Genomic DNA, 26993 nt, shown 5'->3' on the forward strand with positions numbered 1-26993 from the left:
GAATTGTTTCAACTAGATCAGTGCCTCTCAAACTGTAATGTGCTTAGTAATCACCTGTGATCTCGTTAAATGGCAGTTTGTGATTGTGTAGATCGGGGCAAGGGCTGAGATTCTGCATTTAGAACAAGTTCCCAGGTGATGTCACTGTGGCTGGTCCTTGAACTACTTTGATCTACAAGGAATTCTCTTTTTAACATTATTGGAAAAACAAAGAATGATTTTAATCTAACTGTAATAGTTTGAGATTATGTAGAGTTAAAACGTCCATGGCAACAAATTCACCTGACACACTGGAATGTCCTAAAGAAATTAATTCATTTGTTCATTCATTCATGTTTTTACACATGCAATACATTAGCCACTTCACTTGGGCCAAAACAACCCATCCGCTTGTCCAACACCTCCTTTGTTCTACTCGTTCTCACATAGGTTATCTCATTTCAAAATTGGAACAGACATTGAAAAAAAATGATGAGCCAGATTTGTTAATTTTTCCTCTCCAAAGTGTTGATGGTGCTTCACAATTACTTCCCACGTGACGGCTTGTATTTCCGCCCAGATACTATTAATATCTCTCCTCCTGCTGATGGAAACCAGAACGTAACTTCGGTTGGCTTCCGCACTGACTTGCTTTCATTTCTTCCCTTGCTGTCACGTGCAAGGTCTTGGTTTCCCCCGCCTGTGTCCTGGCCACAGTTATCAGAGAAGTTGATGGAACTCGCTGTGTGTATCTTTCTAAGTCTTCATAGAAATGTCAGTAAATCTCTTTTGCTCTCTGCAGGTTGCGTTTTCCAATCAAATTAATTAGCTTATTCATAGAGAAGAATATCTTCTGTTGTCCCTAGGCCAATTGTCATCTTCTACTTCCACGGTCAGAAGTTTTGTCTTTTGCTTCTCTTTCCCTCACTTCCCACCATCCCAAGGCAATTTTGCAGCAGAAAAAGAAATAAAACAAATATCATTTTGCCTACTCATCTTAAGGCTTTGAACTCCAACATGTCAACAGACGATGTCTTGTTTTTATCATTGTATTTTAATGGTGCAATTAGGGGCATTTTGTTCTTTCATTTCAACTTCATAAACATGGCTGAAGATTTGTAATTGACCAATAGTCATGTTTGTCCCGCAGTACACAGTGGCTAGAGATATCTTCCAATTTCTTTATTCTATTAGCTTTCACTCCATCACCAATCCACGTCCATGAAGATACCAGAATTGGAGAGGAAAGGAATTAATAATGAAAGCATCAATGGAGAACAGAATAAAAATGAGGAAGAAGGGAAGGAGAAGCACCCATACATTTATTCTGTTACTTACACACCTTTGCAAGTGTGTTTTAAGTGTTTCATTTGAAAAACTGAAACGGCGAATATAATTTTGTCACCCTCCTCTAGCTCCTTTACCCCCACAGAAAATATCCACAAGCATTATCTTTTGCAAAGACAAAAATGAGTGGGGCGGTTAGAACAGACTGGAGAAAAAAAAGAGTGAAAACTATAAAAAAGGCAAAGCTACGTAGTATAATTAAAATACCCCATTATAGGAGACCATTCTGCATGACATGGGCCCAGCTCCCACTCGGAGATGCACAGGACCCACGCCCACAGATAGGTTCTCCCGTGGGGAATCAGGCTGCAATGTGCCTAGGCTGCTTTGAGTCTTGCCCTTGCTAAAAAACTCCCTCACCCTGAATTGAGGACATTTACTGCAAAGTAACTTCCTAAAATCCATGCTAAACCTTCCAAGGATGAGTGTAACCGGTTGGACCACTTTTGCCTTTTCATTTGCAAATATCCCTCTTCTGTGATGTGATTAGCAGCAACCTCTCCTTTGTTTTCTGTAAAAGGTAACCACCTAAAGCGACCTTGTGCATAGTTAATGAGGACCTTCATGTAATGTGCCCAGAAAGGCTATGAAAGCTCATGAAGCAAGGGCCGAGGCTTTTGGCTCCTCTTGAGAGTGAAGCTGCCCCCGCTTTTTCTCCACAGGATTCGGTAGTCCCTGTGAATTTCTTTTGTCTCAGCTACAACGCCGTGGACCCCACGAGTTGGGATCCGCAACACCCCATGGCTAATCATCTTATTTATAATGATGACCATTCTTTACATTTTGTAAAACCCTGCTGCTTTAGCAAACTACTCTTTCATACCCTATCTCAGCCAATGTCCTTTGGAGGTTTTCGGGACTCACGGAGGTGTCGCTGTTTCCTAATCAGAAACTGAGGACTGTGGAGGCAAATAGGTGTGCAAGAAAGTGAGACCTTATCCTTAGGTAAATTAGAACGTACTTAGCACGAGGTGAAAATGAGGGCATTTTGTTACCTCTACGTTTTCCAAATTTCTTGTGTTGTGTGGTAAGTGCTGCTGGTTTCTTCGGTCAATCATATTTCCTAGATGCAACCCATATAAAGGGAGCGTCTGCATGTATGTTTGATGCAAGGATGCCTATGTCCAAAGCAAAAAGCATCCTGACTGTCAGAAAGGCCAAAAAGGGAACTAAAATAAATATAGCAGGAATGGTTTATAAACTACCATATTTTCGGACTATAAGACGCACTCCCCCCCAATTTGGGGGGCAATAGGGGTGCATCTTATAGTCCGAATATAGCTTACCTGGCTCGCTTTTGGGGAGGGGTGGCCTATGTTATTTATGTTATTAAATATTTTACCACACTTTTTGCTTCAAAATTTTCTTTCCTATTTTCCTCCTCTAAAACCTGGGTGCGTCTTATGGTGCGGTGCATCTTATGGCCTGAAAAACTGAGTAAATACTGAGCTAAGATAGCAGAATATACTCACATATTAGCACAGCTACCCTGGCATAAGACGCCAGCATCTCTTACCTGGGTCATTGCATGTCCTCTCTGTTTCCAGTGGCATTACTGGGATTTCCTTTACCTGGCCGTCCCCTGCCTAAAACTGTCGGACTGCCTTTCCTTGCACTCCCGCTAGAACTCAAAACCCTTGTCTTTTGTCCTGATTGACAATGGCATCCGTGATGAGACCCCCTCCCTGTATTTCAACCCCATTGCATACCTCAGCTACCTAACCTTCCCTGCTGCAGCTCTCTGGTTATGCTGGCCTTTTGGTTCCGCTAACCAGCCAAGCGGTCCCTATTTTAGGGTCTTCGTGCCTGGCTGTTCCCTCCGCCTGAAAATGTTCTTCCTGATTTGCAAGTGGTGGTTCCTTCTTATCAGGGAAATTTGACAGTAAATGGCATCAGCCCAGAAACTACATTCGTGAATCACAAAAGCTAAATAAGGTAGCCCTGCAAATAGTCCCTTCTCTATTAGCATTTAAGCTCTTCAGAGAACTTAGTCCTACCTGGTATTTCCCTCATGTTCTCTTTCTTATTGAGTGTCAGCCCCTCTAGAGATTCAGGAGATCTGGAACTTCAGCCTCTCGTTATCCTTACTGTGTCCCTGGGGCCTGGAAATGTGTCTGATATCTCAAGGCATTCCATTAATATGTGTTAATATTTGTGTGCATGCGTATATATAATGTTATATATAGTATTCTACATAGGAATATACGCATAGATATATATCACAAGGAATAGACATCAAATATAATGTGGTTGTTGATAAATAGGTTGGCAGATAATACTTATCATCATTAAGTATAACTATTCATAGATGTTAGTTATGAGCCTATCTGTACTAACCAATTACTTTTACTTTTGTTACAAGATAGCAAGTGAAGAGTTCTGGCATGGCTTCGGTCGTATCTCATGTGACTAGACGAACGTTAACTGGCATTCTTCTCATCACTAGGTCTATGTTGAGGCAAGGATGATGGCTTCTGGCTGGGTCTACTCACAGCCTGCCTTTGGGAGAGAAAGGAGGGGCGTGGACTAATCCATTTCCGTTTATGGCAATTTACCCGGCTTTCCCATTCTGCAGTAATCACGTGTTTGGAGACAGCAGGTGACACTCCCAAGAAGCTAATCAACATGGCCATGGTAATAAAAACTGAACAGGTAACGATTTATTAAAGCATTAAATAAAACCCAGAATCGTTCATTTCTAAATACTGACAATGTCCTATGGTCATAATCAGCTTTTTATTTCCTCAAAAAAAAAAATCTACCACAAATCAGGTCCAGCTCAGCTTTCATAATGGCTTATCTCATTGAGAGTTTAATAGATTGTATGCATGAATACACGCAAAGTTAGTAAAAGTAGTATGGGATATTTACTATTATTTGTAAACTCGCAAGAGGTTTCTCAATGTGCTTTGCTTAAATAATACTTGGTGGGTGTGTATTTCAACAAGTTGTCCAGAAAAGACTATGTGTTGCAGGTGGTTCCATATTCATGTTTCATTTTTTTAAACTCTATACTTTACCAAAAAGCTCTGTTAGTGGAAAGGTCGCGCTTGCCCTCTTGGTAATTATTCTAAAAGCTTCAACGCAAACCAAAGTTCCCATATCTACCTAAAGGACAAACTATGTTCTGTATGTCAATCCTAGCTAAGTAGTGGTATTATCATTTTAAGTCCCCACCCTCCAATAGGATGTGAGTGGAAAAATTACCCACACTCACCCGTGTGTGTGTGTACATATGGTCATGATTCACCTGCCTTGCAACTCAGTCTCCAGCTGCAATTAATTAATTGACGAGTCTCACTAATTAATGTCACACTGTTAGTCCTATTGGAAAAGAGGAGTGGGGACCAATGCGGGGGGGCTCAGCCTCCAGAAGAAGATGGGAGGATAGAATGTGGGAAAAGCAGCAAAGGTGGAGGCTGGATTTGAAACACTTTCAAACTTGGTTAGAGGTGGCTCTATTTAAGTTGCACAGATCGGAGCCATCCAAAGTTGCAACCTTGAAGAACTCTGGCCTGTGACCACAAGCAGGTGGCTCTAAATCTTATGATTTTTGATTAGCAGTGGGCGGAGTAAATGAGTTGACCCTTGTGTATGGGGGGGGGGCATGGTCCAAACTCAATAGTTATAATACGGTTATTATGACCCTCACCTCAAGGGTTAGTTGCAATCCTCCAAATGGTCACAGCAGGGGGCAATGTCAATAGGCATAGACTAGTATCTCCTGGCTCGGAATACGAGTATGTGTGGCAACTCTATCTCACACGCACCTTCCTTATTCTTTCAGAAGAGATGAGCTCCGCCATGTGTATTCCCTCCCTACTGTCACACTATAATTTAGCACTGGAATCGTGGGCCTCCCAGCATATCTAATGAGTTTCTTTGGTCCTGTTTGAAAGCTTTTAATCTTCATAAGTAACAGCCACGTAAACTTAAGGCACTTGGACAATTTCTTTAGCTTAATGCATTCAAATCCACAGTTGGCACTTCATTTCTTTTCGTTTAAAAATAAATCTATCTTGTCTCCATAGGCTCTACATGAATACACACTCCCAACAATATAAATCAGAGCCACGCATCGCAAATGATGAGATCTTACTTGTTACCTTCATAAGAAAAGTGCCATTTTTCAGAAATGTCTCCCGAATTCTTTTCGGATTAAGTCAGTAGATTTTCTTGACAGACTTCGGAACCATGCAGTACTTGCATTAAGGATTTCCAAACACAGATGAGAAACTTTCATTTTTTCAAGAGGATTTCCGTAAGCATGTGAGAAACTATTTAGTGTTTTTTGAGGGTTTTTCCTTCTGAAGAGAAGTTCCCTGTCACCTGTATGTAGTAGGCGGTTCTACGTACAGGCAGCCCTGGGTTTATGGCGCCTCATCTTATTACGCTTCACAGATGCAGCGTTTTTCTACAAATTGGAGGCAAGACCCTCACAAAGAGATTACCACTGGCTCCATTGCAATACTGACTGTATCCAGTGGTCTGGAGCCAAGCCTGACATAACTGGGCTATGCCTGAATGTGGTTTCCTACGTATACTTCCCTGCCTCCGATCGTCACTTTGTAATTTGGGGAGAAAACGTGGAAAATATTAACTAGGAGAACCATTTGGCAACTGCTAGAACATAATGCTGTGGAAACTGGCCCCTTCTATCCAACATCTCCACTGCAATTACGAAAGTGAAAACCAAAATGCCTAGTGATAAGCCCATGAAAATGTGCCCCGCAGGGGAGCTCCTCCTGATATCGACAGGAAACTGTATCGGAATAACTGTAGCGTGCCAAAGTGGGCCGCTTTTAGAAATCAAAACCACTTACTTGCTTTGCTTCTCCATGCTAGCTACCCTGAGGCATTCCCATCTTGAATTGAGGAGATTCATTTGCTCTTGCACTTCCGTTTCTTCTTCTTCTGATAACTTCCCTGTTCCAATGAGCTGACTTCCCAATTGCAGGACATTACCAACCCGTCCCTGGTGGGACGTCAAGTCCATCATGTACCCCTGAGGAGGAGAGAAGTTGACAGCAGTGATTAACACTTCCTGTACATCATTAAGGTTTTGCTTATTTTTTTTCCTAAATGTGTAGCCCGTTTAAAGTATATTCCCCGTAAAAGAACTTTAATGTTTCATTCACAGAAACCCGACAGTGTTTTCAATGTGATTATAGAGAATGATTCGCTTAGGTCACCTTCTGCAGAAGCAGACCCTGACATTAGGTTTGTGTGCAGGTGGCTTATGAAGGAAGATGTCCTACAGGATACCTACGAGGGAGCTGAAGGCTCAAGAAACACAACAGGGTAGCAGAGGAGGGCTGGGAAGTATACAATCTTGGGACAAGTGTCCGACAAGTGTAGTGATACCACACAGGTAGTTTGGAGTGTAAGTTACAGCTCAGCATTGCCTGGACCCAAGGGAAGGGAGCTGGGCTGTCACATTGCTGTGGAAGTCGCTGTGCAACCACCTCTCAGCACCTGCAAGTGGTGCTCGCCGAGTCGGAACTTCAAAAGCTGGCTGTAGGCATGCCAAGCCCAACACACTTGTTTGTTTCCATCCCCAAAGAAACACTAAATTGCCAAGGGAAGTGCGTGATTGTCTAACCAGTAAGCTGCACGCCTGAAGCCAATACGAAATAGCAGTGAAAGAAAAAACTAAACCCCAAACTAAATCACAAAAAAAATACCAGGATGCTAGGCAGGGACTGGGATAAAGGGACTCGCCATGATGACGAGGCACGCGTTTTGTCTCATAAATCGATGTTTTGCTTTACCTCATGAGTATGAAACTGTTCTTTCACTTCCTCTACATCACTGGAAATCTCCCCCTGTGCTTGCAAAGTGTCCTCGGCGGAGAGAAGCCACGAGAGCACTTCCTCTAGGGCTGTTTGGTAGCTGTCCAGGTTTACCTCAGTCCCCGTCACCGAGCTGCCAAATGACTTGTCTTCGGGAGCTCCCAAACGCTGAACAATAAAAATAAATTGGGCATTATACAATTAGTGTTTTTGCAGACTGTTCCAGTACATTAAATGATAAAATGAATGAAATATTCAAAATGCGAAAAATGTCCACGTGCATCACCAGAGACGTGGACCGCAGGCTCATAAAATCGCACGCCTGCATTTTAACAGCCCCACAAATATATTGCAAATTTTCAAATGCTACCGGAAACCCACTTCAAGTTAATATTTCATTAAACTTCTTCTGGATTACTATAAAGAGTGGATGGATACATCGTTTCTTCATGTTATACTTGAAATGCTATGAATTTTCATCCATAGGTACCTTTTTTTCACTTCATATTTTAAATGCTTTACATACACATTATTGGTATTATATTTATACACTTTGCAATGGCATTAAATGAAACATCTCTTGCCCAAAGCCATGAGGTAATAAAATATTTCTGAAAATCTACAGAGCAGAAGAATTATCAGTATGAAAATAAGGGGGATAAAATTGGAAAAGAAATATTTACACATCTGAAATTTCTAACAGTATAATAACTTTTAGGAATTAAGCCTTTATTTCCAGAAGGCTATGGTGTAAATAGCAAGATATTATCTTAAGAGCAGTAAAATGTAAAGTATGTGCCTCCTAATTCAATTTGCAGGAAGTTAAGTGAGAATCTCAACGGTTGTCTTGGACTTTCTGCTGGGACCCTAGAGCTGAGAACGAAGGATAAAAAGTGGCCATGATTCTTAGGAGAAGATCCAGGCCACCAAGGTAAAAATTACTAAAAGGTGACCCCCACACTGGCTCCATAATCCTCAATCCACTACCTAGCTCAGAAGGGTATGAGAAGCGGCAAGGAGATTGGAGAATTCCCATGAGAAAACATTGCTTTGGAGGGCTATGCGTGCCCACACCCTCTCCCCACTGCCAGCCAAGCAGTGGGGACTTCAAGACAATCGCCTAGACAGGAGAGGGTAGCTTCCAGGATGGAACGCTGACCTCTAAATCGGCCTGCGTGTTTGTAGAGTTTCAGAAGTGATGGGGCTAGTACCAACAAATGACAGGAGACATCTCTTGAGATAACCTATGCTTCTGCTGCGTTAGCCTTAGGGCGACCATCAGTGGCAAACATCTGAACAGGTAAGAACACGGGTCTGATTTCTGTTTGCTTGGGTCAACGGCACTCATGCTCGGTTGCTCGGCTTCAAAAATCCTGAGAAGGACCACACTCAACAGGGTTTCCTGCTGAGGTAAGGAACACAGGCAAACTGTTGACATATAGTAGAAACAAAGCAAATATACTGGAAAAATAGAGAAGAATCCTCTGTTTTCTCCAAATATAGCAAGCCAGCCCTGGGCCCTAAAAGCACGGTTTTGCAAAGGTACCAAAAGACAGTGTAGAACACTCAGACGCTACCTGGGGGATTTCACAATCTTGCCTAGAGAAAATCTATCCCTTTTTTTTTTTTCTTTTTGATGATAATACTTCCCTGGCATGTCTGCCTCGAATTTCCAGTCCCTCAATGCTGAGCCTTATCCCACTGAGCTGCTCTTCCGATAAATGCTCCAGTGTTGAAACTTTAGCACTGTAAGTATATCCAACTATTAAGTCCTTTAAGGTGGCAAAACATAGTGGCAGTCTTTGGTGGGATATTTTCAGCAAACGATGTGCTCTCCGCTTCTAGAGAAATGCCAAAGATATGTCATGCTGATCAAGTCAAACTCACCCAAGTCTAGCATCTCAAACGGCGCATAGGTGCCCCAAGAGGGTTACTTGCAAAAGCCCTCCACAGTCAAGGCGATTTCTGAAGGCCTTAGGGGTTAGAACAAGTTCCAAGGTATATATCCCTTCTGCCCATTGCTAATGACTATTAATAAAAAAAAATATCAAAGTCAGCGCTCAGAGGAGAAAGGTCACAGCAAGGCAGCCTGGGAAACGTGAATAGGTAGGACCCACTTCACGGCTGTGCAATGTGAGCAGCTGCACAGTGCCCACATCTCCAAAGAACCCCGTGCTTATTTTATCTGTTTTTTTTTTTGACATGGTCACCTTAAACTTCTGAATGATTTTGTCATTGAATTTGGGTTTTATAAGCAAAGTCCAATGGGGTGATGAAGTATGCACATGAGAAGAGAAGATAGCTACAATGTATATGTCTGCCTCATCTGTATGCATATATATTGCTATGTCCCAGGGGCGTGGAATTCCGGTGGACCCACAATAGGTAGGAGCTGAGTGCAACTCCAGCAAGTACAAGGTAAGCGTGGCATGTCCATGACTGAGTGAGTGAGGACACGGAAAGCCCGGGAAGTCATGCTTTCTATTTGAAAGAGACCCTGCTTCCAAGCCAGAAAGGAGGCGACGCTAAGGAAACGCAAACCACCAGGGAACACTATCATATCCTTGCCCACTCATATTTCTCTCCTGTGTGGGCCAACCACTTACGCTGAAACTGATGACATGGAAAGAAAAGGGAAAGACAGGGCAAGCCACACTTCCTTTTCCTTTCGGCCCTTCCGCACTCAGCAGTAAGCGGAAGGTAAACAACATTGGCAGAACATGCACCTATCAAGAAATGAAACGGCAGCTGGGTGAGTTGCATATCGTTTCCATGTTAAGAATGAAATACGTGATACAAGCTACAAAATACAAATTGGCTGGTAACAATGATTCTGCATGAGTTAAGTGCGCTTATATTTGCATTTATAACTGCAATTGCACAACATAACGAGCAGTAAAACTCATGCTAATATTTCAAATTTTTAATTTTCTTTATTCAGTATGATATGAAAGAGCAAATAAACACACCATGGAAAGTCAAGAGAGAGACCACAGAATAAAGAAAACAGCTTTATACTTTCGTGACTTGAACGGTACTTTCCTTCCTGCTTCTTGAACAAGGGGTTCTGTGTTTCATTTTCACTGGGCCACACAAATTCTGTAGCCAGCTCTGTGAGTAGGTGGAAAACAAGTAAAATCCAATCCTGAATATTTTGCCTTCTCTTGGTTGCAAGTGAGAGGTGACGGGGGTTTTATTATGCTCAGTAGAGAGAACAGGGCTGTTCAACCCAAGGGCCATGCAGGCAAACAGTTGGTGTTTGAATCCCAACAGACCTGAGCCCTATTGTAACAGGGTACAGCCAAGAGGGGGGCACCCCAAATAGGGATTTGGAATGAGGCTCAGAACTCAAGGTGTCCAGGAAATATTAGGATGTCTTCATCCCCTACCCCCACAGGTGTGGGTTGGGGGAAGGGACAAATGGAGCAGGGCCATTGAGAGCTGTTTTGCATAGCAACAGCTTTACAGCTAACCTCTGGTGTGGTCATTTAACATATCTATAACCTTTAACTGCTTGCATAGATATGTTAAATAGCTGTGGCCATGCTCTGAGCCAGGGGAATGGAAGTAACTTCCCCATGAAGATGTAACTGGGGGACAGGTCCCCCAAATTACAGCGCCTGCATGGGAGCTTGGAGAAGACTGGCTCCATGACATGGGGCCACGCCTCCCCAGACTCACGATGGCAGCCCAGTAAAGCTGGAAGGATATGAGAGTGCTGGCAAGTGTAGCCGACTGTGGGAGGAGTTGGAAATGGGACTGCAGAGGAAGATTGGCATGGGAATTTAAACCCAGATGCAGCAGTCATTGGAGGGAGAACCACGTGGTTTTGGCAGAGTGGAGACTCCCATGGCCATTATGCAGAGAGGACCATGTGGCTTTGCTAGGGTGGGGACCCCTGCAGCTTTAGAAGGGGAAACCACCACCCAGCTTTAGCAGAGATCTCAGCAACACAGCTGATGGTGCCGGGAACCGAGGGGGGCCTACCAGCCGAGACGGATTACTGGGAAGAACCGGGGGCTGCCTGAGCCACAGACTTCTATTTCCTTTCCTGAGATACGATACCCCAGACTGGGCAAAGGAGGAAGGAAGGACTGTGTGTGTTTGTGGGTGTTTCAAGAGACTTTGGGATTTTGGTGAAGACATCAGGTCACTACTTTAAGTCTGTATAGCATTAAATAAACATTTCCTTTCCCTTTCACGAATCTCTGGCATTGAGAGATATCTTTCCTATAAAGCGGTGGACATAACGAACCTGGGGGGTTCCTTTCGGTAATACGATATTGCCCTCCACCCTGCCTTGTTGTTCCGTGACACTACCATAAGCCTTGCTTTCCTCAGACATAAAACGGGAACAATGATGCTCCCCTACCAAAAATGTGGAAACAATGAAAGGAGAATACATAAAGTACTCGGCAGAAATCCTGACCATGTGTAAGAAGAACCCAATAGAGTATGTAAAGCTGTAATTATTATTATTAGCATCTCATATACGTAAGAACCATTTTGAAGCACAACCTGCCCCTGGGTTACCTTCTGAAGTCGCTGCCCAAATTTCAAGTCAGACAGTTGTTGTAGAAAAAAAAATGACCAAAACAACTTCTAAGAGCAAACGTCAACTAAATTCAACCTTCTTTGAAACTTTGAGCTCAGTCTAGCTCCTATTTAAAAGTTCTTAAAAATCATTAACATTGTGGAGTTCAGATAATCTTCTCCAAATGCTAAGTTGTAAACAACGCCATTACTCAAGTAGCACAACGCTATATTTCAACATCATACCATCCAGATTAAAAAAGTAAACACTTTATGATTTATGGATATTTACAGAGGCTTGAGTTTTGGGAGAAAATGTGAGAAGGCACATCTTTATATTCGAGGACATGATGTCTAGTAGTCATAAATTGTGAATCTAAATGTTTTGTCTGATGATGTTCATAAAGTCAAAACTTCTCAAAGACAGCCTTATTAAAATTAAATCTAAACATGAATAAGCTCGGTAAAATTACATACATAACTCCATTAATCATTATTTACAGCCATAAATTTAACTACAGATGCATATGATCATGGTCAAAATTGTCATATGTGCTCTGAGTACTTCTCTCTTTGTCTATAACCATTGTTTTTCAAATTGTCAGTCGTGATCCATCAATGATACATGAAATCATTTTAGTAGGTCATGACCCAGAATACTCTATTTAAAATTAAATAGACTATGTGACTATATATAGTAAAGGATATTAACTAGACTTAGTGTGGTGATCATTTAGCAGTGTGCACAAATACAGAATCATTATGTTACACGCCTGAAACTAATATATTGCATGTCAATTACAATGCAGTCTTTAAAAAAGGAAGTCCGCAAGTCAGGATCCAAATCCACACCTAATGAGCACAAGCCCGCGTTCTTGTCACTATACCCCATTATGTCTCTGGAATATCCACAAGTTTATGTTGAAGAGAGCCAGATTTCCATATTCTGCTGAACGTAACCATTAACCAGGAAAACATTGTAAAAAATAAATCAACAATGTTCATGTTAAAATTAATAAATAAATAGAGCAAAAATATCAGACTGTGTCCTGTAGCTTAATGATTGGTGTTTTCATGAATTTTTGTGTCAGATATGTATATATATGCATACCCAGGTATCTACATATATGTACATATGCTCTAGGTCAAGATGAAAAAACATTTTGTAGTTTATTTAACTAAATAGGAAATGGTTCTGGAATTGCAGTGCAGGTAAACCTATGGAAGAAGAAATTTTTGTGAATTGCACATTTGCGCATTTTCAACTTTTTTATATTTTTAAATTTTTTAAATTACTTTATTGTTGTTCAAGCATAGTTGTCTGCATTTTCTCCCCACCACTCCCCCCACCCCAGCCAAACCGACCTCCCTCCCTGCTCCTGCCCTTGCCCTTGGTTTTGTCCATGTGTCCTTTATGGTAGTTCCTGAAATCCCTTCCCCCCATTGTTTCCTCCCCGCCTCCCCTCTGGCCGTTATTAGATTGTTCTTAATTTCAATGTCTCTTGTTACATTTTGTTTGCTTCTTTCTTTTGTTCATTAGGTTCCAGTTAAAGGTGATAGCATATGGTGTTTGTTAAAAAACCCATCTTTAACAGAGAATTTGGAAACAAACAAAGATAAACAGAGAAGCTTGCCCTTTTGATGACAGCTCCACAAAATGTGTCTTCATGCCATAGTATTTCATATTTCACCCAAGCTTGTGGCTAGCTCTGGTATTTATGAACTAGCATCAAAGGAAATTTGCTAGGAACTTGGAGATGCCACCAGTATTATCCATTGGAACTATTTTCCCCTACCTTTTGATCTTACTTTAGTTTCTGTCTTTATCGCGGTAGTTTCCTTTTCTCTGCAGTATATTGGCCAAATGATTCACGTGACAGGCACGACAATGGATTGATAAAACAATCCTGGTTGTTTTCAAACTTAAAAGCACTAACATTTACTCAACAGATCCACATACTTCAGAGGCTTAATTTTGCATGAAGAATTACTAGGTATTGTCATCTATGTTCCTGAAGATGTTGCTAATGCATAAAGGTGGAAGGAAGACTAGAGAGGGAAAAGTAAAGCAAGAGAGGACAAATGAGTGTATGTGTTAGCCCTGCAATGTCCAGGACAAAAAAATGCCTGGAAACTCATTCCCAGTAATAGAAATTGTTGCCCTGACTGGTGTGGCTCAGTGGATGGAATGCCCGCATGCAAACCAAAGGGTCACAGGTTCGATTCCCACTCAGGGTACATGCCTGGGTTGTAGGCCAGCTCCCCAGTTGGGGGGCGTGTGAGAGGCAGCCACACATTGATGTTTCTCACCCTCTCTTTAAGCAAACAAACAAATAAATTGCCATGATGAAATATCATGTAATAGCCTCAACACTACCTTATACATAAATATGTCTTAAAACCCAGGTGACTATTTGTCTGATCTTGAGTAAGTTATTTCACCTGTCTGCATCTCAGTTTCACCATCTGTACAACAAAGAAAAAAAAAATATCTCGCCACAGGATTGTTGAAAAGATTTTAAGAGATGATGTATATAAAATGCTAAGCACATTCTAGTTTCCAAAAAAATGCTCTGCAATGTCAGTATTTGGGGACCAATGTTCATTGAAATGGCATATGGCTTTTATGAGGAAACACAGTTGAACAAGCTGCGTGTATTTTTAGAAGCATGATTTGGCAATTCAAGCTGAGATAAGTCATCAAATGGCTACATATATAGGTAGTGAAACCAGCAATCCAGCAAGCCGCAAAGCTCTTAGCAAAATACCTGGGATGTTTCCAGAGGCAGCATCTATCACTGAGTAGTTTTATATTTCTGTTGTAACTGATCTATTTTGGCAACTTCCCGAAATCCAACCTTAAAATGTGACACAAGGTTTAACCTGGATAAAGAGAGTTTTATGGTTCTTGAACGTATAAATGTTTCAAGGACATTTGAGGATTTTATTACTCAGTTCCTTTAGATGTGTCGTATTTCTTGTTTACAGAGTCTAAGTCAACGCATGCCAGGTGAATCTTTGCTATATTCTATCATCTTTTTATCCTTCAGTATATCCAAGTGTATAAGATGGGTCCATTTAAACAAAGCTAAACAGAAAGGGTAATAAGATGATCACAGCTATTCCCACTTTGCTCACAGTTCAGTTGATCAACTTCGTCTTTTTTAAAAAAAGTGTATTTTTCTTCTCTTCAAGATTCCACCACTCAAGATTCAATGGCTTTGAAACTACTAAGAAAATACCTGGGCCCTACTATGTCGGTGAGCCAGAACTCAAGTGTAAGTTTTGAAATGATGCTTTCAAGACAGACACTGGTATCACACTTAACAAGGGGACAACAGAAAGGCAGCGAGGTGACACAGCCCAGGTTGTGGTAGGGACTTGCATTTTATGACAGGGGACACTGAGCAAAACGTAAAGCAAACATTGATATTTTGTAAAGGAAGGCACGTTCCAAATGGCCCGGTTGACCTCTATACCTTCTATAATTCCCATCACTTGCCTTCAATTTTTAATATCAGCAAAGTTAATCTCCTTTTCTATTACAGAATGTTTCACAGAAATGCTATATTGTGCTTAGCATGCTATTTAAGAAGACAAAAAAAAACTACATCATCTGTACGCATATGTGTGTTATGTATATGAGTGTATTTACATTTTTAAATGTAAAAGCTCATCCAAAACTCCCCTAAACAAAAAGGTCTGGAACCCAAAGTGTTCATCTTGCTATCAAAACGCTGGCCACTGCAAAGACCACTGGTCCTCATAAATCTGTCCCCCTCTACTTCTTCCACAGGAGTACACAGTTTAGGTTACTATTTGGCTATCTAGAATATAAACTACAGTTCTCAGCTTCCCTTGCAGTTAGGTACGGCATGTGGCCAAGTATTAGCAAGAGGGATACAATGTGTGCAGCTTCATTGTCCAGACCAAAGAACAACAGATATGGCCCTGGATGGTGTGGCTCAGTGGATTAAGCACTGACCTGCCAACCAAAGGGTCACCAGTTTGATTCCCAGTCAGGGCACATGCCTGGGTTTTAGGCCAGGTCCCCAGTGGGGGGCATGTGAAAAGCAACCACACATTGATGTTTTGCTCCCATTCTCCCTCCCTTCCTTTCTCTAAAAATTAAATATTATCTTTAATTTTTTTTTAACTTTTAAAAAAAGAGCCCTGGCTGGAGTAGCTCAGTGGATTGAGTGTGGGCTGCGAACCAAAGTGTCGCTGGTTCGATTCCCAGTCAGGGCACATGCCTGGGTTGCAGGCCACGGCCCCCAGCAACTACACATTGATGTTTCTCTCTCTCTCTCTCTTTCTCCCTCCCTTCCCTCTCTAAAAAATGAATAAATAAAATCTTAAAAAAAAAAAGAACAGATATGCCCTCCTTCTTGTCTTTTCCTCCTTCCCGCGGGGTGACACAGACATGCAGATGAGCTGTCCTTCATCACAGGTATGAGGACAGATCTGAGAAGGTCACAGAGCAACAAGGCAAAAGGACTCTGGTACCTGGGTGAGCAAGCTCTGGGCGGCCTGGAACAGGCACATCCAGACCTGCGTTTAGTTAACATACATACTTCTGAAAGAGAAATTAACTTGTTTATTAGATAATCCATCACTAAGTTGTGTCTTTGTCACTTTCCACAAAACGGACAGCCTACCTAACGCACTGCCATGCTGTAAGTCTCCAGGAGCTGAGATTTTATTATAAAGATATATGCATTTCTAAGAGCTAATATATGATTTTAAAATAAACTCTCTACCATAAAATTGTATGTCCGTCTGATAATTCACCCTCTCTCTAAAATATACTCTCAATAAAGGTTCCAGTTCATTTTGCTTCGTCATTTTACAATCCATATACTTTTTTAAATTATCCCCAGCTTTACTTAGATGTAATTGGCATATTAACATTGTGTAAATTAAAGGTGCATACTGTGTTAATTGGATACACTTTCATAGTGCCAATATGACTGTTACTGTAGCTTAAGCTAACACATTCATCACATCACCTAACTGCCATTTATTCTTTGTGATGAGAACATTTAAGATCTCTCTTAGCATTTTCTAAGTATATAATATGGTATATATCTTTAGATATTGCACCAGCTGTTATGTTCTCTGAAGGCAGGGACCCTGCCTCCATGCTTAACAGACAATGCAGCACAAAGATAACTAATAAATATTCAACGAATTAAAATATTTGGGGTAGCACATTTTAATTCATCATTAAAACTAATTTTTTCTTCTTACTTAAGGTCTCATAAAATATGTTTTAACCAATGATCATGACTTGAAAAATGGGTGTATCATGGTATAAAATATTTGTGATTTAAATATGTACTTCCCAATACGGCAAGTCATCAAATAATATTTTCATTCAATATCATTTCATTATAATGACGTTTCATTATAATGTTGATGGAATGCTGCAGGAACTTACCTCCTGTTTATATTGATTAGACTATGATGAAAATGGCTTCTTCATGCAATGTTTCACTTAAAGTTGCAGAACCTACAGTTGACATTAAGTGAGCACTTACTATATTCCCTTGGATCATCTGAGTGTATGTTTACTTTTTATTTCCTTTTCTTTCTCTGACTTTTCTAATTCTACTCTTTCATACCATTAGACATACATGAACTTTTTCAGTTATGCTATCTTCTCCTCCTTTAGTTTCTCAAAATAACAGAGCCCTACGTATAAAACCAAAAAGATGGAAAAGAAGTAACTATTGCTATGATAAACTCCCCTAAACCCATGGAAGTTTAGGGAAAAACATAAAATATTTAAATAGATTTAAAAAGTATCTAATACAAAAAATATGTTTAATTAACAGAGACTACAATAATGTTTAATAACTATCAGTGGAGTCCTGTGTAAACATTCTCAGAAATGTATTACGTAATGCGTGAAGGGTATTAGACTTGGTGATGTCTCTGCACACGTCTCATATAATTCTCTGAGTCACTCTAAAAGAGGAGCCCATTTCCCAGGTGAGGCAATGGAGGTCCCACCACGAGGTACCAGAGGATAAACTGGACTACCTGTAAACCTACATTCCTTCTTGCCATTCTGAAGGGCTAGGGGAATATTATGGGATGCATGGATTCCAGAGAAGGAAGATGAACATAATAACTCTGTAATTACTCTGGTATGTTTCAACAACTTTAAGTCACTATTTGCTCGGAATTCACATGTTAGGAATTTAAACAATCAGGGATTTTCTAAAAAGTGACTTTGAAATAAGATAGTTACCAATGTCTGGGAAGACCAAATCAATTCCTGATGTAATTTCCCTCAACTCTACTTTCAAATAGTCCTAATGCATATATAAAAAGTCTTACTTATTCTAATCACTTTTATCAATATCTAAAGTGAATATGACACACTAGATGATACTTATAAAATCAAAAGAATAAGTATATTGCTTTAGGCAAATGGTCTTTACTTAGCAAAATTTTTCAAAACTAAATACTTTCTAAATTTATGTGTATTACTGCTTAAATAATATCCCCCCAAGAAAGGACTGCAGGCTATAGAGTTTGCTGTAACACATACAAACTACCCAACGGTGAACTGTGAAAGAAAACTAATCATTATGTATTTCCATGTGGCCACTCAAAATGTTTTTGCTTTATTTCATAAATCATTTGCAGTTCTCAGCAATTTATTTGTTTATTCAACAAGTCTGTCTAACTAAATTGGAAGGTATCATATTATATTCTACAAAAAATATTCAAACTTATCTACATCTGCGCCAACCTCCTCAATTTCACATTTCAATGCAGAATCTTATTCTTCCTGTCATGGAATCCAAGGATCCATCATCCTTAAACCTTCAGCTTCTTCAGTAAAAGGCCCCACAGTGAGTATTTTCAGTTCTGTGGGCCACTGTGGGCCAGTTGCACCTACTGAGCTCTATCATTGTAGATGGTGGCACAAAAGCAGCCAGAGATGATACAGAAGTGAACGAGCATGGCTGTGTTCCAATAAAACTTCACTTATAAAAACACAGCAGGTAGCAGACTGATTTTGACTCTCAGGGCCATAGTTGCCAATTTCCGACACTCTATTGGCTCCTCGTATTTAACCGCATTCACTTTCACGGACTCAAGAACATCCTCCTGCTGATTCTTTCCTCTCTCCCCAACCTCCACCCCTCACTGACCCTAATGGTTGCTTTTCCACTCTATTGCATGTCCGAACTAGCCTTCCTGAAAATTTCACTGCAGCCCCTCACCCCACCCCTCCCCCTGCATGTAACCACATCTCAAAGGCATCACACTGCACAGAGGCAGTGCTCACCCTCAGGGGACTTCAAGTCTGTTTCACTGTATAAGCACTATGTGCTCAGCAAAGGTATCGATCTCAGATTCCTGGTACACACCCAAAAATGGATGTGATGATATTCACACACAGGGTGCTTGTGAGACTCACAGATAATATATACACATAGCTTTTAGTAACATTCGGTATCGCCCCTCCTATTCAACCTTTATAAAACTGCATCCGTCCGTGGCCTCACTCTTCTTAATCAGTACAATGTAGAACAGAGAAATAAAAAGTAACATCAACAAAAGGGAGATCGGTTTGGCTGAGATTCTAGGATGCAAAACATATGCAACTAGGGGAACACTTTTGCCTAAGTAGGTAATTTTTCTCCGGACATATGGTCATTTCCACTTCCTTCGGAGATACCGACTGCTTGAATTCTCCATCACCTTTCACACACATCACTACATTCTTTTGTGTTTTTTCTTTATTTATTTGGCATGCTTTCATCACTTCTCCATCTTCCTAAAAGGGTGGTGTGGCACATCCTTTAGGAAAACCCTCCCAGTAGCCTATGAGTGCAGAAACTTGTTTATTCTGTTCACTGTACAGTGCCTGACACATAGCGGGACATAACAGACAGCTGCTGAATAAGACAATAAATCCCCTAACACATGCCAGATAGCAATTTTCCATACTTTAAATTAATATTGGCACTCTTTTACCCTAAGGGGATTAGACCAAAGTTACTGCATGTTTCTAAGTCAGAGCAGAGAGATGAAATAACATCTCACATTGATGCTGTCCTCCTTCGGGCACATTATGAGAAGGCAGGTTCTTTGGAAAAGACAATGATGCGGGAAAAACAGGAGGCGGCAGGGAAACAGAAAGACCAAATCTGAGATGGGCTGACTCCGTAAAAGAAGCCACAGGCCTGAGTCTACAGGAGCTGAGCAGGCGGGGCTGTTGAGGACAGGACAGTGCGGATGTCACTCATTCATAGGGACATCCTAAATTGGAGCCGACTCAATGGCGCATGAGACATGCTTCCTGTGAACAGTGTAACAGGGTGCAGCCAAGAGGGGGGCCCCCACGTAGGGATTTGGAATGGGGTCCAGAACTCAAGGTGTCCAGGAAATATATAGGATGTCCTCACCCCTTTTCCCCCACAGGTGTGAGTTGGGGGAAGGGACACAGGAGCAGGAACATGCAGGACTGTTTTGCACAGCAACAGCTTTGCAGCTAACCTTTGGCCTGGTCATTTAACATATCTATAACCTTTAACTGGTTGCATAGATATGTTAAATAGCTGTGGCCATGCTCTGAGCCAGGGGAATGGAAGTAACTTCTCCACAAAGACATAACTGGGGAGCAGGTCCCCTGAGTTACAGCAGCTGCATGAGAGCTTGGAGATGATTGGCTCCATGCCATGGGGCCACGCCTGCCCGGACTCACTATGGCAGCCCAGTGAAGCTGGAAGAATATGGGAGTGCTGCCAAGTGTAGCCGATTGTGGGAGGAGTCAGAAATGGGGCTGCATTGGTGCAGGGATTTAAACCCAGACATGGCAGCCATTAAGAGGAGAACCACAGTGCAGAATCCCCTCGTAGCTTTAGTAGGAGGAGAACCATGTGGCTTTGCCAGAGTGCAGACCCCGTTGCAGCTTTGCCGGGGAGAACCACGTGGCTTTAGCCAGGGTGGAGACCTCCACACCTTTGCAGAGGAGAACCACGGGACTTGATCCTGGCTGAGGACACAGCTGATGGTCAGTCGGGAGCCTGAATCTACTTCTTTTCCTGAGATACAGTCCCCCAAATTAGGGCAGAGGGAGAAGGAAGGACTGCGTGTGTCTGTAAGTATCCTAAAGGACTTTGATATCTTAGTGAAGACATTAGGTCACTACTTTAAGTCTGTATAGCTTTAAATAAATATTTCCTTTCCTCTTCACAAATCGAGACGTCTTTCCTCTGGCAGCGGACAATGGGAACCTAGTGGGGGTCCTTTCGGTAATAGTATATCGTACCCCCTTGGCCCTGTTCTGTAACAACAGTACCTGTCGCCTTCCTCTGCGCACTGTCTGTGTCCTTGCTGTCTTTAAGGAAAGACATCCTTTGTTCAAGGCCTTCAAAGGTCGACAGTCATAAGGCAAATGTTAATGATATTAAGGCCTGGGAACACTCTGGGTAGATTTCATTATCAGCTGCAAATGCTGCCCTCTGCCTCAAGGCAAGTAATAAAAGCCCAGAACAGTCAGTGCTCGGTTCTTCCGGTGTAGGTCACCGAGGAGGTGCACGCAGACAGTCAGCTGAGGCAACGGGAGAGAGTGCGCTTCCAGTTTGTGCTTCAGGGTCTTACTGGCAATTAAAGTTTTTTAATCTGAGGTCCAGAGAACTGAGCAGGATAAGGGCTCGTTGGATGTGATAAAAATAAGAGACATGAAACCTTTTGACAAGTGTTCCTCTTGTTCTAACGTTTTTCTGACATCTTGAAGTGAAAGACTCAAATGGCAGGGTGGTCAGCAAATCACTGCCTGCCTCAGCAAAGATAGTAAAAAAAGCATTTAAGGGTATATACAGAGCGGGGCAAAAATAGGTTTACAGTTGTGAGTATGCAAAACACAGGCTTTGCTGTTGTATCATTATGTATTAGTTATTGTGTTATGTTCTATAGGAACAACTGAAAACCTACTTTTGCCCCACACTGTGTTGTAAAATGAGGTGATGGAAAACATGAGTAGCAAAGCAAAACAGAGCCCCAGGTGAGGGTGACATAGAAAATATATGTTCTAAAGATATATATATATATATATATATATATATATATATATATATATATATATATATCTCCATATCCCTGGCTGGTGTGGATCAGTGGATTGAGCACTGGCCTGCGAACCAAAGGGTTGCCAGTTCGATTCCCAGTCAGGGCACATGCCTGGGTTATGGGTCAGGTCCCCAGTAGGGGGCATGAGAAAGGCAACCACACATTCATGTTTCTCTCCCTCTCTTTTTCCCTCACTTCTCCTCTCTAAAACTAACTAAATAAAAAAGATATGTGTGTGTGTGTACATATATATATACACGCACACGCAAATATAATAATATATAGTATTATTATTGTTGAAATGACTTCTCTTTCTTCTTCCAAAATTGGTTAAAAGCCGTCCAGTGAGCAAGATCCCTCACACATGATTTCACATTCACACCTTCTTCGTTATTCCTAGTGGCACCACCCAAACCACTGTTTTTCCACCACGGGCTCCTTTGCCCTCATGAGGCCACTGGGCAGTATCAGGAGACAGTTTTGCTTGCAGCTGGCCGGGCTGGAGGGTGCTGCTGGTACCTGGGACGTGCAGTGGGGAGAGGCCAGGCATTCTGCGAAACATGCCCAGCAGCAGCCCAAGGACCATCACCACGCCACTGTCCCTCCTCCAATGACAGACGACCAGGCCCAGTGGCAGTGGTGACACCTGAAGATTCAAGTGCCACCTGAATCTTGCCCTGAAACAACATTAGAACCACTTGAATGATAGTCTCTCCAAATCACTTTCGTCTCTTCCATCTTTTGCTTATTTCAATCCAAGTCAGCGCTGGTGCCAATGTTCGCATTGCATGTGCTGCTCTATTATGCAAGAACTTCCAGTGATTTCTACTCTTAGAATGAAGCCCCACATTCACCCCCTTTCGTGTAACGGGCTCACATGTTTTCTTCCATTCTCTCATTCATGGCTTTGGAACTGTACAAATCACCCATTTCATGTTGCACCTTCCTACTTGTTTATTTCTCCTGCTATGAACATATTAAAAACAAAACAAACAAAAACTCTTTTCCAAATATACTGAAATCATACACTCCTTCAAGTTCCAGCTGAAATGCCATCTCCTGTATGACTTCTCCTGATCCTTTACAATGTTTTCCAATTTTATAAATTGTTCATGTTCATCAAAATGATATTCGTGAATGCGCATTCCACATTTTTAAAATAACTTGTTCAACAGCAAATTTGAGAACTGATTCAGTTTAGCTACGCTCTTCACTCTCACCCAGTCCACCAGGTATTTGTTTAAAACCCTGGCTAATAAAATGTAATCTTCTAAGCCCTGGCTGGTGTAGCTCAGTGGATTGAGCGTGGGCTGGGAACCAAAGTGTCCCAGGTTTGATTCCCAGCCAGGGTACATTCCTGGGTTGCAGGCCATAACCCCCAGCAACCGCACATTGATGTTTCTCTCTCTCTCTCTCTCTCTCTCTCTCCCCCCCTCCCTCCCTTCCCTCTCTAAAAATAAATAAAAATAAAATCTTTAAAAAAAATGTAATCTTCTCTCTTCTAAATCTGCATTTTTTACAATAACAAATGAAAATATTTTATATTTACAATATGGACTCAAAATCTCACGGAATGATTTTGTTTGTAATATTTTAAACAGATGTACTTTTTTTGTTTTCATGGTCCCTTGCAAAAGAACCATTAAAGATTAGATGTGAAAGATTTTATAACTGACACGCTTATGGTGAGACCATTGCCAAATACCCGTTTTTGAAATGCTGTCTCCATGGCATGGATTTCTGATAAAATTTGGTTCCTTTCTTAATGATTGTTAATACTGAGTTTTACCTTGAAAGGAGAGATCAACTGTTTTAACTGCTTTGGAAAATACTTGAGAAATAACACAGAACTCCCAGCTATTTGACAACAACAACAAAAAATTTCTGTGTATTTGAAACAGAATATAAAAAAAAGTCCATATTATATTTTTTTCAACTACTCTGCCATGTAACTTGAACACTTCTGTGCAGTAGAAAGTATTTTCTGGGACACCCCTGTTTTGCTACAAAATATTACAAGCATTCTACTATACGAGATAATACAATCTGTAAATCCACATAACTTTGCAAACACCTTGCAATGCATCCAGAACACCAATGACGCCAATAAATAAGGCAGGGCCTCACTGCTCACCCAACCTGTTGAGGGTCTCCGATGTTTCCCTGAGGATACCACTGCCATACAGGGATGGGCAAAAGTAGGTTTACAGTCACAACTGTGCCATTCTTTTGGGTTAATAAAGTTATTGTAATAATCATAACCTGCATGTCTTTTTCCATAAGGATGACTGTAAACCTACTTTGGCTCACCCCAGTCTAGTCTATAAAGTCATCTGAAAACCTGTATATTCAAAACTAGTAAATGTTCTTTCTTTTTTCATTTTAAACAGAATATGCACATGAGGAGACACGGTACTGCACTCTTTTCGAACCCCAGTGGGTCATCCTGCGTACCTCGCAGGAGGGGGCTCCCCACTTCCTAGACTCTGCCATAATCTGTAGCGCTCTCTTCACCCTTGACACAATGCCTATACAGTTTATAATCAGAACGCAAGCATTGCGCATGGAGTATTTCCTCTCCGTTGAGGTGTGGTGAAGTGCACCGTTAGATCATCTCATTTAACCTCACAACACAAGGGATGATTACTGTCGACACTGTCTAATAAGAAGAGCAAGTTCATAGAAGCTAGAAACCTGCCCAAGGTCACACAGTTAATAAAGAGCGGAGACGGGAGTGGAACTCAGTATTTGTCCCATGGAAGCCTGTAATTTCAGCTGTGTTGCCAGATTTAATTTTAATACCTTAAGGGGAAGAAACGCCACCCAGAGATAGCTAGACTGGTGAGTTTGCATTTCAAAATAAAAATATTAAAATGTGCCATATTTTGTGTAAGTGTAATCATTTCCAGTCTCTCAGACACTCCTAGAACTACTCATAGAATTTTCTGATTCATCCAGTTTCTCACCCTTAGATCTTTATAATGTAATTATATTAAATATAATTATATTATATTATACTATAACCATAATTTAAATATATATTTATATATAAATATATAATATATACTATATTAGTATTATATTTAAATAATATAATATAATTAGGTTTGGCTTACAATTTCTGTATTCTCAATAGATAATTTGCTCATATCACAATTTTTCTAAAAATCTACCATGAGCTTCATTAGCCCAATGCCCTAAAACTTATATATTTAAATGTTGAAATCATCACATAAAATTATGGATACAAGATGTAGCAACGGTATCACCAGGATTGTTTAACTGATATATAATCAGACTTGTAACATATGTGGAAATTTAAAACATGCCCAATTAGCATATTTCAACTTGTTTCATCGATTGTGGAAAACAGAAAAGGAAATAAAGAAGGAATAAAAGTACTTTCTTTGTTTACATAGTGAGATAATAATATATTTAAAAACAATGTTTCATGATATTTATAAAATACTCTTGAGTAGAATCAGTTGACATTTTCTTGATTTGTACATCCCTAAAAAATGTTCTATAAAATCAGCACTTATTCTATAAAAAGGTATTGTTCATATGTTGCCTTTATTATATAGTGTACTAGATACACTATATCTAGGGAAGAAGGGATCAGAATCATCGCCACATATGCAAATTAAAACCATAAATTCAACACTGAATATTAAAATATGGCAGCAATTGCAAACTTTAACATGAGTTTGACTTAAAAATCATGGACATGAGCACAAACGGAAGGCCAAACATGTTTGTCCCGGGGAAATCATAGATCAGGAAAAGAAAGTAAATTTGAGCTAGAAGAGAAAGAATCACAAGCATATTTGGCATCTCCTGATTTACAGATGCTGAGATTCAGCTCCATCCGACATAGAGACCTTTTCAGATAATCAAATAACGCCTAGGCTGGAAGGTACACAAGTGGCATTTGTTTCAAAGGGTTGTGATTGCCTTGTAAACTTACAAATGTTATTAACATCATTTGCTCCATGGACTTGGCCAACACTGCTTATTTCTCCCACTGTCCTGGAAGAACCACAAACTACTCCTGGCAATTATCACTGGAGTAGTTTATCAGGGCATGGATTATCTGGGGCTCTTATTTCTCTTCCATTTGGCCTATTCAGAGCTCATTAGCATCTGAACAAGAGAGTTCAGGCTAAGGAAGGAGAGGCTGCCGCACTTCAAAAGAATTAAATTTGTTCCTGGTAAATGGGCATATACACCAAGACATTTAGAAATGCTAGGAAAATTAACCAAAAATAGGATTCACAAAGACATTTATGTATACATTGGCAATGCCCCGCCCCCACACTGTATTGTCTGCAATACTGACTGAATTGATCAGAGGTTTTAGCATCCTACAGAACTCATAGTCCTTGTTTTTAGCATATAATAGGCCACCTTCCTGGCTGGCGTAGCTCAGTGGATTGAGCGCGGGCTGGGAATCAAAGTGTCCCAGGTTCGATTCCCAGCCAGGGTACATGCCTGGGTTGCAGGCCATAACCCCCAGCAACCGCACATTGAAGTTTCTCTGTCTCTCTCTCTATCTCCCTCGCTTCCCTCTCTAAAAATAAATAAACAAAATCTTAAAAAAAAAATAATAGGCCACCTTGACAGACATCGCTTTCTGTGAGCAGTATATAACCATCATTGCCAACATACTGACCACTGTCAGTGTGAGGACAAGAAACCAAAAACTGGCTTTCCAAAAGAAGATTTATGGCAACTAAATAGTATCTTCGGGAGAAAAGAGTTTGCCTGGTAAACAGAGACAAGCAGAAAGTTTCTTCTTTGGTTTTATACTGGCCTGAGCATTTGACATGATCCATATTGCTGAGAGGACGCACAGATGATCAATAGACATAAAAAAAAAAGATGTTCAAGGTCACTAATCATCAGAGAGAAGCCAATTAAAACCACAATAAGGTATCACCTCATGCCTGTCAGAATGGCCATCATCAACACATCAGCAAAGCACAAGTGCTGGCGAGGATGTGGGGAAAGGGAACCGTTTTGCACTGTTGGTGCGAATGCAGACTGGTGCAGCCACTGTGGAGAAGAGTATGGAGCTTCCTCAAAATATTAAAAATGGAATTAATTACCTTATGACCCAGCGATTCCACTCCTGAGTATATATCCAAAGAAACCTGAAACACTATTTCGAAAGCATATATGCACCCCTATGTTCATTGCAGCATTATTTACAACAGTCAAGATCTGGAGACAGCCCAAGTGCCCATC

At 40.9% G+C, this 26993-nt stretch overlaps 1 protein-coding gene across 1 annotated transcript in view; it reads right to left on the reverse strand.

Annotated features, from left to right (window-relative positions):
* Positions 1–26993, reverse strand: part of DMD (dystrophin) — a 1951120-nt gene that overhangs the window by 1389130 nt on the left and 534997 nt on the right. Inside the window, exons 10-11 of the mRNA XM_036016633.1 lie at positions 7098–7286; positions 6150–6331 (exon numbers count right to left, since the gene is read on the reverse strand). Of these exons, the coding sequence (XP_035872526.1) occupies positions 6150–6331; positions 7098–7286 (371 nt within the window). The remainder of the gene's footprint in view (positions 1–6149; positions 6332–7097; positions 7287–26993) is intronic.

This window comes from Phyllostomus discolor, chromosome X (assembly GCF_004126475.2).
Source record: "Phyllostomus discolor isolate MPI-MPIP mPhyDis1 chromosome X, mPhyDis1.pri.v3, whole genome shotgun sequence".
Lineage (NCBI taxonomy): Eukaryota > Metazoa > Chordata > Mammalia > Chiroptera > Phyllostomidae > Phyllostomus > Phyllostomus discolor.